The 13,773-nt window shown below is 35.6% G+C and overlaps 1 protein-coding gene across 3 annotated transcripts in view; it reads right to left on the minus strand.

Moving 5' to 3' along the window:
- Positions 1-13,773, minus strand: part of AHCTF1 (AT-hook containing transcription factor 1) — a 50,227-nt gene that overhangs the window by 24,934 nt on the left and 11,520 nt on the right. For all 3 annotated transcript variants that reach the window (XM_034428197.3, XM_034428196.3, XM_034428198.3), the window contains exons 4-15: positions 12,761-12,941; positions 11,108-11,315; positions 9,712-9,828; positions 8,266-8,350; positions 5,307-5,457; positions 4,529-4,661; positions 4,258-4,439; positions 3,004-3,065; positions 1,165-1,293; positions 783-873; positions 616-705; positions 325-465 (exon numbers count right to left, since the gene is read on the minus strand). In XM_034428197.3, the coding sequence (XP_034284088.2) occupies positions 325-465; positions 616-705; positions 783-873; positions 1,165-1,293; positions 3,004-3,065; positions 4,258-4,439; positions 4,529-4,661; positions 5,307-5,457; positions 8,266-8,350; positions 9,712-9,828; positions 11,108-11,315; positions 12,761-12,941 (1,570 nt within the window). The remainder of the gene's footprint in view (positions 1-324; positions 466-615; positions 706-782; positions 874-1,164; positions 1,294-3,003; positions 3,066-4,257; positions 4,440-4,528; positions 4,662-5,306; positions 5,458-8,265; positions 8,351-9,711; positions 9,829-11,107; positions 11,316-12,760; positions 12,942-13,773) is intronic.

Genomic DNA, 13,773 nt, shown 5'->3' on the forward strand with positions numbered 1-13,773 from the left:
GTAATAATTTGTCATCTTAAAGACATAGGGATCATTTAGCTCATTCATGATTGTAAAGGCATTCTAGCTTTAATTCAAATACAGCCACAAATTATCTGCACAGGATATAAAATTTCCACTATACTAAGAATCAGATAATAAATCAAGCTTTCTTTTAAACTTTTCTGTATTGTGTCTGGAGATCAACTTTTTTATTTTCTAATTTGAAAGGGAAAATGACCACACAATAGTTGAACATACAAATACATGAAGAAGAATGTAAGATTCCTATTTGTTAAAAGGTAATATAAAATGTGCGTCTTAAATTTTATGACATTTACATACCTTTTTCAGTCAGTTCTTGAGCTTCCATGATAAAATAGTTTAACACTGTGTTAAGGTTGCTAAGAAGCAACTCACAGCGCTGGAGAGACTGTAGAGTCTGTGGATCAATGAAGTTAGATGACCCATCAAATAAGGGAGCACCTTAAAAAAAGAGTTTTGACAACTTTAGTTAAGGCTCAGAATTCAACATGTTTTTATCCAATATAATTAAACAATTAAGGCCAATTACCGAGTAATTTCTGTATACAATATGTTGATTTCCACTGTTTCAAAGCACATTATATTACTTACAGAGACGAATGAAGTCTTCTTTTGTTTTAACAACTTTACTCCATGCCCATTCGAGAACAAAACGCAAGTTCGGTGCAGAATCTGGTTGTTCTTTAAAAAACAAAAAGCAGAAATTATAGACGTTACTTTAACAAAATAATTTTATTGAACAACAAGGTTACGTTTACCTTCAGCAGTCCATTGTTTGATGCAGCTAGTGAGGAGTCCCAAAGAACTTGTCTGGATAGCCGTCGATAACACAGCTTCAAACTGCTCTTCCTAAAAAAAATTCAAAAAGAAAACAAAACACAGTTATCTCAGCATTTCATGGCATCAGTAATTCACAATTTCAGCATTAAAAATACAATCCATCCATAGCTGCATAGCAACTGATATGTTAGATCCAGTTGCGAATATGGACACACTGGGGCTGCTCACAAGCCTCATTTTCCTTGTGGAATTTTTGTTAGATCAAATGCTATAACCCAATTCAATTCGGCAGCACATAAAATTTAAGAATCAAATAACAGAATGACTGCATTTTCAATCATATCTTCATCATAAACTTACCTGGCTCAGACTTGTTGGTTGTATATCAATAAATCTTGGAGATAGTAAACCAGCTATAAGGCATCTATTATAACCCTCAGGAATAGTTTCATTTAATGAACAGGCAGAATTTTTTAGGAAATGCAATGTCTGCAATTAATCAAACAATTTTGCATTAGGACAAACTGTCTGTAGAACACTGGAAAATGCCTACTAAAATTAACAATTCTTGTCAAAATAAAGGCACATAAATTATATTTATTAGTTTTCTTCCATATTCTCTATACCAAGCAAAGCTATAAAGAAATAAATATGACTGTGTTGGGTACAGGCAGGATAGTAGAAATCAAGACCCTGTAACTTGCAAGGCTTTGTGCTGTTCAAGTGCCTCTGAAAAATTGTGTACTCTGGTACAAAAAGTCATAAATGTTTAAGAACTACTCTTTAAGTGATTCCAAATGCAGGTAGTCCATGACTTATGGCTGGTCACTTAGCGACTGTTCAAAGTTCTGACAAACCTACTGGGGTAAGGTATTTATGATCTGATTTGAAGTTCTGACAGTTGCTCCCCCCCCCCCCCCCCCCCGGGCCCACAGTCAAATTGCCACACTTTGGGTGCTTAGCAACCAGGCTGCATTTATGGTCACCTGCAACATCCCGCAGTCCCATGATGTTTTACAACAGTTTTGTTAAAAACTGGCATTTACTTCCAGGTTTTGGTAAAACTGTGCCCATAACGAACCACTGGTTAACAACTGTGATGATTCGCTTAATGACTATTGCAAGAAAGACTATAAGACCAGATCGGTCAAATGACTGATCCATTTTACAACTGTCATGATTTACAATCATGATGGGTGGGCTCCACTATGGTCATAAATCAAGGACTACCTGTACCAGTTAAGAAAATATGTAAAATGTTTAAAAATGGGAAAGTAAACATTTTTAAAGGAAGGAGTGGGTTCTGGTCTCAGCAAATATAATGAGAAGTATAAGCAGGGATATAAAAAATCGTAACTTCTGCATTGCCAGCTCCAGGATCTGTTTTCCCATATCAATCAAATGTTGGTCCATTGGTTGCGACAGGAATTGACATACTCATTTTCCCCTGAGGGCTGAGAGAATGACTGGCTCGAGTCACTTAAGCCTTAATGTAGAACTATAACTCAGCCGCCTGGTTTCTGGCCTGGTGCCTTAACCACTAGACCAGTGATAGCTAACCTTTTTGCCATCGTGTGCCAAGAGAGGGGGGAAGGGGGGTCGTGAACACATGTGCCCACACCCATAATTCTATGCGCCCCGCCTCCGTGCATGCGATCCCCTCACTCCTGGCACGCGATGGGCCCGTTTTTTTCTCTCCTCAGGCTCCAGAGCCTTTCTAGGAGCTTGGTCCCACTGGAAATTGGTAAACAGGCACTTTCCAGCCTCCAGAGGGGTGGGAAAGGCCGTTTTCGTCCTCCCCAAGCTCCTAGAAAGGCTCTGGAGAGAGAGAAAAACAGGTCTTCCCCACCAACACCAGAGGCCCTTCGGAGGCAGGAAACAGCCTGTTTCCCTACTTCCGGTGGGCCCAGAAGGCCTGAAAATCAGCTGGCCTGCGCAAGCATGTGCGTCGGAGCTGAGCTCACATGCCACCTGTGGCACACGTGCCATAGGTTCGCCATCATGGCACTAGACCAAATTGGCTCTGCAGGGTTAGAATGAAAATCAATGAATAACTATTAAACCACTACATTTTTTTTAAGGCAGGAATTAGAAATTAAGTTTCCAACGTCAAGCTAATTCACACATTTATGTATTGAAAAAGAAAAGAAAATAAATAAACAGAATACCATAATATAGCGGTAAACAGATAGTACTTACATCTTTTTGAAATCCTGTACAAGACATATGAACTATTCCACAATTCAGCAAACAAGTGACATCTATGGAACAGAGTTCACCATTAGAATAATAGGGGCAAATGACTGGTATTATAATGGGGGGGGGGAGAGCTTTCCAGCAATTTTATTTCAACATTGCTGGCATACATTGGGGCACTGATGCAGAGAGGATAATTGTATAAGATAAAAAGTTAAATTCCCTCAGCCTACATCCAGGTCTCTGTCCTAATCAATGGACTATAATTTAATTCTATGAATCAGTCTGGCTCTTGAATATATATTCAATCATTTTAAAACCAAGCTAGGGAGAATGACAGCTCCCCAGTATGCTATTACTTTTACAGTATTAATCTAGTATATCAACTTCTTGCCCCTGTACAATAGAAGCAGGAGGAAGGTTTGCAAAAAAAAGTTATGTATACAACACAAACAAAATACAAGGAGAAAGGGCACTGTCTCCCTTTCTCTTAAAGAGCTTTTTCAGGACTAATGTCTGCCCATACCCAAATTCCAACATTTAATTCTAAAATTAAATGCTATTCCCTGGGGCAGAGCATAACAAATAATACAGTTGACATTAAACATTGTTTAATGAATCATACTTTTTATCACTAGTACTACCCAAAGGAAACCCTAAGATGTTAGTATTTTATATCAAAATGCAGCAATGTGCATTTCATATACAAGTAGTCCTTGACCTACAACCACAGTTGAGCCCAAAATTTCAGTCATTAAGCAAGACAGTTAAGCAAGTTTTGCCCCATTTTATGATCTTTCTTGCCAAAATTGCCAAATGAATCGTTGCAGTTGTTAAGTTAGGAACATGGTTAAGTGAATCTGGCTTCCCCATTGACTTTGTTAGTCAGAAGGTCACAAAAGATGAACAGTCAAGATTCCAAATTTTGATCATGTGACCATGGAGTTGCTGCAACAGTTGTGTGACAAATGATCATATGTCACTTTTTTCGGGGCTGTTGTAACTTCAAACTGTCCTAAACAAGTAGTTGTAAGTTGAAGCCTATCTGTATTAAGAATAAATCTGAGCTTTACACGGCACTTTTCCTGCAGCTGACATACAAATTAATGGCACTATTTGATCTACTGCAGCAGAATGTGCATTATTCTTATTAGATTTTTATCCCATTTTTGTGTTATCACAGCAATATTTCAAAAGTATATTATGGATGCAATAACTTCAGAATGCTCCCATAAAAGCAGTTGATAATACACTTACCAAAATTGTACGTGCTTGGGTTAAAAAACTGTTCAGGTGGAGGATAAGAAGGAGGCACTCCCCGAGTAAAGCTTCGTTCATGTACCAAGACATCCAAAATATGATTAGGAGAGGTGATGCTCACCACCGCATCCAAAGACCATAATGCAAAATATGGACAATTGTGTAACAATTCCCCTGGCCTTAAGAAAACAGACAAAGAAGAAGTAATCTGACAGCATTAAAATCTATTTTTTCTGAAATTTTGTGATAAGAAGAAACTACTGCTTACCTTAATGAATCTGGCATCTGAGCATGATACCAGCGATTTATATCAAAAATACCTAAGTAGGTAGATGGCTTGCCTTGACCATAGGTATTTACTTGCCAGCTAAAGACAGATACGCTTGTATCAGGTGATGTGACTGGATCAAAAAGAAAAGGGGATGGAATTACTATAAAAGGCTGATACAAATTAATACAATACAATGCAATATAATTCTATGGAAATGTAAAAACTGTAACAGAACTCTATTAAGTATTCTTGGAAAATATAGAGTTATGTGACTTATTGATCTGTTCAGAAAGTGCAGCTATGTCTGTCATTCTATTCTCTAACTGCCAAAGCCAGAAATAGCTCCTTTAGTTGTTCTCGACCAGATCTAAATATGTCATTCTGCTTGATAATGCAATAAAAACCCTAATTCTGTTCCTCTCCACACCAGATCTGGGGGTTTAACATTGGAACACAATGCCCAAACAGGAAGAACAATAGGAAGCTCAACTGCACAAGAAGGGCACTCTTTTATATTAGATATAAATTTGTATGTCTTTGTGGATGCATACATACTTTTCAGTGATTTTTTGTCAAAGTACTGATTCTAATATAGATTTATGGGACTTCACAAAATGTATCTAGGTTGTTCATAGCTGAAATATATATCACAAATTATTACTAAGAATTAAACAGGACATAAAAAATTAATCAACATTTATGCAGTAACAAATTGTTCTGGCTTGAGTCTGACATAAAAGTTCTCATTATTAGCTGTAATGTTTACAATACTAACCTTCATTAATACTATCTTCTCTGTCAACATGGCTTCGAAATTTTTCTATAGTTTGACAACCGATTAGTTTGGTATTGCTAGGCTGTCCTCTCAAAGAGGAAACCCCCCCTGTAAGGTCCAGACTGTACCTTTCTTCACAGTACTCCAAACCCTGAAAAAAATATATGAAATCAGTTCATCTGATCAAGAACATGAGAACTTCAATTCTTAATAACAAATGCTTAACAACTTGAGTGCTTGAAAAACACTTGTAATTATGTAAAAAATGTAATTATGATAAAATTATTTTGGTCTTAAAAGTATTACCTGAATGACAACTTTCCATCAATGGTGCTGACAGTTTCAAGACACCATTAATCAATGATATCGACAATTTTTAAGAATGAAGTGAAAGATAAAGAACAACTGTTTCCACTAAGAGCAGGAAGCATATTTGACCAGTGGTGAAATGTAAAATTTGTTACTACCGATTCTGAGGGTGTGGCTTGGTGGGGGTAATGAGACTGAGTGGGCATGGCCAACTTTTTTTTAACATTTAAAAGCATTTTAATCAATGATATTGACAATTTTTAAGAATGAAGTGAAAGATAAAGAACAACTGTTTCCACTAAGAGCAGGAAGCATATTTGACCAGTGGTGAAATGTAAAATTTGTTACTACCGATTCTGAGGGTGTGGCTTGGCGGGGGTAATGAGACTGAGTGGGCATGGCCAACTTTTTTTTAACATTTAAAAGCATTTTAATCAATGATATTGACAATTTTTAAGAATGAAGTGAAAGATAAAGAACAACTGTTTCCACTAAGAGCAGGAAGCATATTTGACCAGTGGTGAAATGTAAAATTTGTTACTACCGATTCTGAGGGTGTGGCTTGGTGGGGGTAATGAGACTGAGTGGGCATGGCCAACTTTTTTTTAACATTTAAAAGCATTTTTTCAGCCAAAGAGGTTGTAGAAAAAATGCTTTTAAATTTTTTTAAAAAGCCTCTGATGATCGTGCGGCTCAGCTGGGCATGGGGGGGAGGGGGGGGCAGGGATTTTTGCTACCGGTTCTCCGAACCACCTGCTGCCCTCGCTACCAGATCAGGTAATGGGGTCCGAACCGGGAGCATTTCACCCCTGTATTGAACCCTGCTTAATTGTCATGAATGTTCAGTAGTAGAGAAGTGGCAATGCTTCTTTGAATAAAAATGTAAAAACCTGTTAGAACTCCTTTGAAGATATATGTGTGTTTTCTCCCAGGATGCAAAACATTGATTCTAAATTACTTTCCACAAAATTAGAACGATCAAATGGCAGGTTATATATTCCCAGTAGTTCACAGATCAATATACCTCTTGATATTAACTAACCAAAGTTATTTTAAATGAGAAAATACTGTTGGATATTTTTTATCAGAAACCATTTTATTGTTTAGTAGCACAGAAAGTATTTTAAAATAAGAGCAATTTATTTTAGTTTTCTAATATTTTAAAATGATTTAAAACATAATTACTGCACAAATACAATTACACTTAGCTTAAACTATACTTAAAGAAACTTTTATGACCTCTCAGTGTTTATTGTAAAAGTAAATAACCAAGCTGAAAAACGTGCAAACCAGTAGGCAGTCCACATATCAGAGTTAGTAAGCAAAAAGGTGGCTATGACATTTCAGCACCTATGATGAATCTAGTTCAATGTTAGGCAACTTATACATGACCTATTGATTCAGTATATGAATTTAATTCAAAATCAGGTATGTTTTTCTGTTTAAACTAAACAACTTTTGAAGGGTAAAGGCAGGAAACTGAATTTATGAAAAAAATGTAATAGTTAAGTATGCAGTTAAACCTATAGAAAATTAACCCTGGAAGGAAGTGTAAATGTGAAATTTTTTCTAAGCTTCTCAGAATGTTTGAGGCTTGTTCTTTCTAAAACAGCTGAAAGATATATAAATTATTACTCATAAGTCATTAAAAGTATCTGCTTAAAAATATAACTCAAAACGAAGTTCAAGTGGTTTTGTGGTGTTGCATTAAGCACCAGAGACTAAAATAAATGCTTTGAAACTTATATATATATATATATAAGGACAATGTCATTATTATAGTTCTTATGAATAACCACTGTCTATTTCCTTCTAACATGACTCAGGTTTGAGAGCCCCTAATTTACAGTCCCACTTTCAAGTTTCCATGCTAAAGATACCCAGAAAAATGCAGTGAAAGATTAACAGAATCTATCAGAGATTGGGCAATTACAACTGCTGCTCCAAGTTGCTTTCCCTGCATCTCATTAAGATTATGGAACATCTTGATGAAATCTGGATGTCTGCTGGATGTATAAAAATATGAAGATGATGGCTGAACTGCACAACTGAAAACACACACACACACACACACACACACACCCTTTATTTATTGCATGTATAGGGCCATGGCTTCTATCACACAACTATGGCAATCACTCTTTTTTTGGACACTCTCCCAATTGATGCCCCGGTCTCTGAATCCAATTTACATTCAAATACTACATTATTATTTACCTTCTTATAAAATCAGTGATTTTAAATCTGTGGCAGGAAATGCCCCATAATTAAATTATATCCTATTATTAATCTTTTTCTCATTTTTAACAATGAATAATGTAAATGGCTGAATAAGTACAAAACTCAACATGTATAACATGTTAACAATTGAGAAGAAACTGCTGAATGCAAACATACGTGCACGTGAAATTAAAATGTTCTTAATACTGTCTAAAATATGTAGAATTATCTCAATAGCCATAGTATTAAAAACAAGTTGAGCATATATTTCTCCCACAGCAAGAAACTAAATTATCTTAAAATCTAAATTAATATAATTGCAAGCAAACAGCCAGCTTGCAGTGGTGAGATTAATGCCTTGTCAAACAATGCTGTAATAGGTTCTAATACACTTCACTTTAGTACTTAAAATTTAAACATAATACTTTACCTCATACATGATTAGTCCTGATGCCAACCGCCTTCTGTCACTGAAAGCCAACTGCAGCAGATGTAAACTAAGAATATCTCCTTCACTAAAATGAAATATCAAGACTATAATAAATACAAGCATCTCAATTATTTGCTATGTAATATAAAGTAGATAGTAAATTAAGCACAGCTGTATAGTAAATCACAGAAAGGATATCTTGTGACTCTAGGGAACTTTTATTATGGCTTTATGTTCACATGGGAGGCCTTATTTTACAACTGTTTGAGGGGTGAAGCCAATGAAAACATTACTATTATCTCTAAAGGAGTCTTAAACAGTTGAAAGATAAAGAAAGCTCTAACTCAACTGGGAAAAAAAACACCCTGGCAAAATAAATACAAAATTTCAGCCCTGTGCATGACACAAGTATACTACTGTGCAAGACTCCTTTTCCAACAGTTCAAAATACTTCCCCCATCCCTCATCTTACAGATATCACTGATGGTGGTGTAGTGGTTAGAATGCAGTACTGCAAGCTAATTCTACTGACTGGAGTTTGATCCTCACCAGCTCAAGGTTGACTCAGCCTTCCATCCTTCCAAGGTTGGTAAAATGAGGACTCAGATTGTTGGGGGCAATATGCTGACTCTGTAAACCACTTAGAAGGGGATGTAAATCACTGTGAAGTGGTATATAAATAAGTGCTATTGCTATTGCTATCACTACAGTAAAGGTTGTTATTCCATTTCAGATGTAGAAGCTCCCTCAATTGCACAAAAATCAAATTGCCCCTATTAATTTCATGCCATTCAGGATTCATGCCACTGAAATGATCATGAAATTATATTCATATATGAAAAAGAACTGCAGGCATCTTCATGTTTCTACAGAATAGAAGTCTAGTCTTTAGTATGCAAGAATACTACATACTAAACTACTGGGCACCTCAAATCTAAGAAAGTTTTAAGGGACACATGTTTAATATAGAACAAATCCATGTTTCCTAGATGAAATGAAAATCTCAATAAGAATGAAGTTTCTCCAGTCTAAAAGTATAGGATCAGAGTGTAGAACTGGCCTTCTTCATTCTTTCAACTCCTCATTCTGCTTCTCAACACAGGAAGGGAGAAACAAAAGGGAAGAGAATTCCTGAAATTATCCCCCTTTTTATTCTCCTACTTATTTTCTATTAGTACATATATACTATTTCAACACATAAGTAGGAAAAATAAAGACTTTATGGGGTAGATAATTGCCCCTAAAGATCCTAATTTTGGATTTCCATTTCAGATTACTGGTTTTGAAACAGATACAGCTGCATTCCTAGAGTCTGGAAAAATAACTCTCTCTGATGAACCAATTTCTTATTAGAGAGTAGCAACACAAGTAAACACAAGTTAAATCATGATTTGAATACATTTTTAGAATCTAGTATCATCAGAATGGCTAAACTGCTTCACCCACCTTTCTTGTGTTGATTGGACAGCCCACAAGTAGCAACAATTGCGAGGATCATTTTCAGGTTCTTGAAAAGTAACAGCATATACAGGAACTCTCCCTCCCTCTAACTGGAAATGATATCTGAATATTAGGGGTAGGATGGAAGACATGGGAAATGGATACATTTAAAAATAATTCTCTAGTTTACAGGACACTCTGCATTATTTTGGAGTATTTACTAAATATTTATTGTTTATAATGGATGGAAATTCAGTAGTCATGTTTTAATTCAATATGCAATTATACAATCAACACAGAAATGAGAGGAAATATTGTATTTTGGGTAATATATAATCTATATTGCAGCATTCTACAATATAGACTACTAAGATAATGCTGTCTGAATTAAGAGACGGCTCACATGGAACTGTTACAAAACTTTCAAAAAAAAATTATTAAGTAGGTAACCATATAATTAATCCTAATTATAATATATGCATAATAAAATGGCATATGTTGGATGCATTTTTCATATGAGGAACTTTATTTATTTTCTCCTAAATTATAAGCTAGTAATCGGAGTTATTTGATTCACTTAACATACTGGAATTAATACAAGGAACCATTCTATTGTGAAAAGCTGGAACTTCGCAATGAAATTTGGCTTTTGTAAATCTCTCCTTTAATCTGCAGTATCGGGCATAATGTTCTGTATACAGAATTTTAATTCTCCAGGACAGAACTTCAAGGCTCTAGAGGATGCCAGCTGCCTGCAATTACTGCAAGTTCAAATCTCATCAGGCTCAAGGTTGACTCAGCCTTCCATCCTTTCGAGGTAGATAAAATGAGGACCCAGATCGTGGGGGCAATAAACTGACTTTGTATAAAAAAGAACACCACTTAGGGCCCCCCGAAAGCCCTACTAAGCAGGTGTATACAAAAGTATGAAGGCTATTGCTTAATGCATTGTAAGCCTCCCTGAGTCTCCGGAGAAGGGCGGCATATAAATCTAACTTATAAAATAAAAAATAAAATAAATCAATAGTAATTGCTTCATCCCACTCTTTCTCTAGAAAGCAAATTTTATAAATGGATCTACACTTGTGAGAACTTTCATGCTAAAATAACATGACTTTTCACTTATTTCTTTCAAATTGCTGCACAAGTGTTACATAATACATTAAGGTAAGTTTGAGTAATACAGCAACTCACACTAGTTCTAGCTGACAGGACCAATACTGAGAACCTGTGGAAATGCAATCCAACATCTGGAGACCTGTATGTTGGTCCTTTTAGTAAGGGGACAAAATATCTGGAATATGCATCTCAAAAATATATACGGATTTCAATGATCAGCATTTTAGCATGTTTCCTTTTCAATTTATTTCATTAAATGACATACCACTTTTCATACACTTACTCTTTCTTCAAGCTTTTCATATTCCACAGTGAAAGATAGCCATCAGAAAATCCCACAACTAACTGGTTGCTTCTCTGTATATATGAGAGAGTTGTCACAGCAGTTCCTGATGGGTTCAGTAACTGGAAACAAAGATGTCGGCCTTTCCTTGTTACAGCTTCCCTTACTTGTGGGATTTCAGAAGGGATTCCAGTGATAACTTCTAGATCTGTATATATGGCAGTATATAACAAATTCTTATTGTCTTATTTAAAAACTTACTTAAAAGAAATTGCTTACAGAATAAAGTAGCTTATGCACACTGACTAAAGATACAGATTGGTTTTGTTCATCTCTTTTCATTTTAACTATTTTGTATCAATAGAAGAGAATTGTAGCTCATGGTTGAACTGTGAAGTCCTTGATGCTCTCTGAGCTTGACTGTTTGCTTCAGATGTTTCATTATCTGTCCAGGTAACATCATCATGATGTTATCTAGTCCAGTAATAAAATGTCTGGCATCAACCAAACAAGCTCAGAGAGTACCATGACTCCACAACTATTCTTGAACTGTATCCATTTATTAGTTCATTCTTTTCTCTAAAAAATGAAGAGGAAATGCGAACATGTGATTTTGTTAACATTATAGATAATCCGATTAAATGCCTGCACAATCCAATATTTAACCTAAATAAAGCTTTGAAATGATAATTTCACTGTTAAGTTTCTTTTCCGCATGTAATTTTTCAGTAATCTGTTGAGACTAACTAGGGCTTTCCAATAGATTGTTTCACTGTTCTTTTTCCCCATCAATGCCATGTACACGTTAGATTATTTCTTGAGTACAATCTAATGCCTCCAGTGCCAAACAGCTAAAAATGAACAGATCAATAAATGCTTGCTTGTTTCATTCAAAAATATCTCAATTTTATTACAAAGCCAAATTAACAGTTGCTTTCATTTTTAGTTCATTTTAAAATTTCCTGAACATGAACGGTCCTGAAAAAATGACTACGGGAATCAACATAGTTTCATAATCTAATTTTTATACAAATACATATCACAATCTGGAAGTTCATAATAAAGCAAATAAGGGTGTATTGCCTTTTGGAAATTATTTTGGACATGTGAGAAAGAACAAGAGTACTCCATATTTTGGTGCATAATATTAAAAGTTTTCTATTTAATAAATCCATATATGGATTCAGTCACTTCACCCAAGTGTAGGCTGGTGAGGCAAGATATTTAGAAGCAGTAAGAAATAACAGCTAGTTAGTCAGATGAAAGTTTCTAGATTTCTAAGTATTTGTTCCTAGCCCATTTTCATGATTTAATACCATATACATGTTAGAGGTACATCACATCTATAATCTACATCACTACTCTAATGCAGATAAATCTGAAAGCCCAGTATTTCTAGCTCAGTGAATTACTGCAGAAAAAAATATTTCTCTATTTTATCTTCTCCTGCTGCTGTCAACTTGCATTTCTCTATTTTAATCAAATATACATATTTAGGTTAACAGACCAATGGCAGTCATCTTCCCCAAAGATCAGTGATGAGAATTTCAATTAATATTCTGAGTTTAATTTTGTAAATTATACTTCCATATAATCTAGAAAACCTAACTCCTCTAGAAATCAGTATTACAGATGAAAATGAATGTCATTTACCAGAAGCTTCTATTTCATTCTGGTTACATGATAAGTCATCCAAGCAAAGATCTATCAAGAGGACATGACCAACGTCAGTAACCACCACAGCCACACCAAACAGCCATCTGAGACACTGATGCAAGTGCTGAGTTGTCAAGCTGGCTCCTCCATGGTTTATAATTGGTTCAATGGCAGTGACCTAAAAAGTGTAACATTAGTTAAGCAGTTGGACAACCTATAGGATAAACATATAAACAGTCAATGTCACTTTGGGATTTATATCTGTAATTTTTGAATTATTGAAATCCAGTCAAAATATCCAGAAAACTTCTACCACACTCAGTTTAATACAGTAATTCAGAAAAGCTATTTTTGCTGGTTAAATACTAATACTGATACGATCAATTCCTCTTTAAATGCGAAGAGTGCAATTTTGTCACATGGCCACTAAGTTATTAGAAAACTTTCATTAATTTTTCATATATTTGGCACACATGGATTAATTATTGTTCCAAAATAGTTACATAGAAGCCTTTCATCTATTATTTATTTCTTTAATTGCTCATAAGAAAACCATTAATTTATCCTCAGAATGTTATGAATCATGCAATATACCGTATTTTTCAGAGTATAAGATGCACTCCCCCCCAAAAGTGGGTGAAAATGTCTGTGCATCTTATATAGCGAATATTGCGGCAGGGGGGGTGGGAGGGGGTGTTGGTGCGGTGCCAATCAGCTGTTCTAGGTGGCAGGGATCGCTGCCACCTATCGCCAGTGAATGGGCCGTGGCTGAAGGGCCTCAGTGGCAGCAAACAAGCCACAACAGCAAATGGGCAGCTGCAGCAAACAGGCTGTGGTGGCAGACAGGCCACAGGCAGAGACACATTTTTTTTTTCTTGTTTTTCTCCTCTAAAGCTAATGTGCATCTTATAGTCCGGAGCATCTTATGGTCCAAAAAATACCATAATTTTTTCCAGGATGACAAGCAGCAAAGACATTTGCTTAGAATATCTTAACTTAATTTTGACATG

Source organism: Pantherophis guttatus, chromosome 1, assembly GCF_059756535.1.
Source record: "Pantherophis guttatus breed Tessera chromosome 1, ASM5975653v1, whole genome shotgun sequence".
NCBI classification, from domain to species: Eukaryota; Metazoa; Chordata; class Lepidosauria; order Squamata; family Colubridae; genus Pantherophis; species Pantherophis guttatus.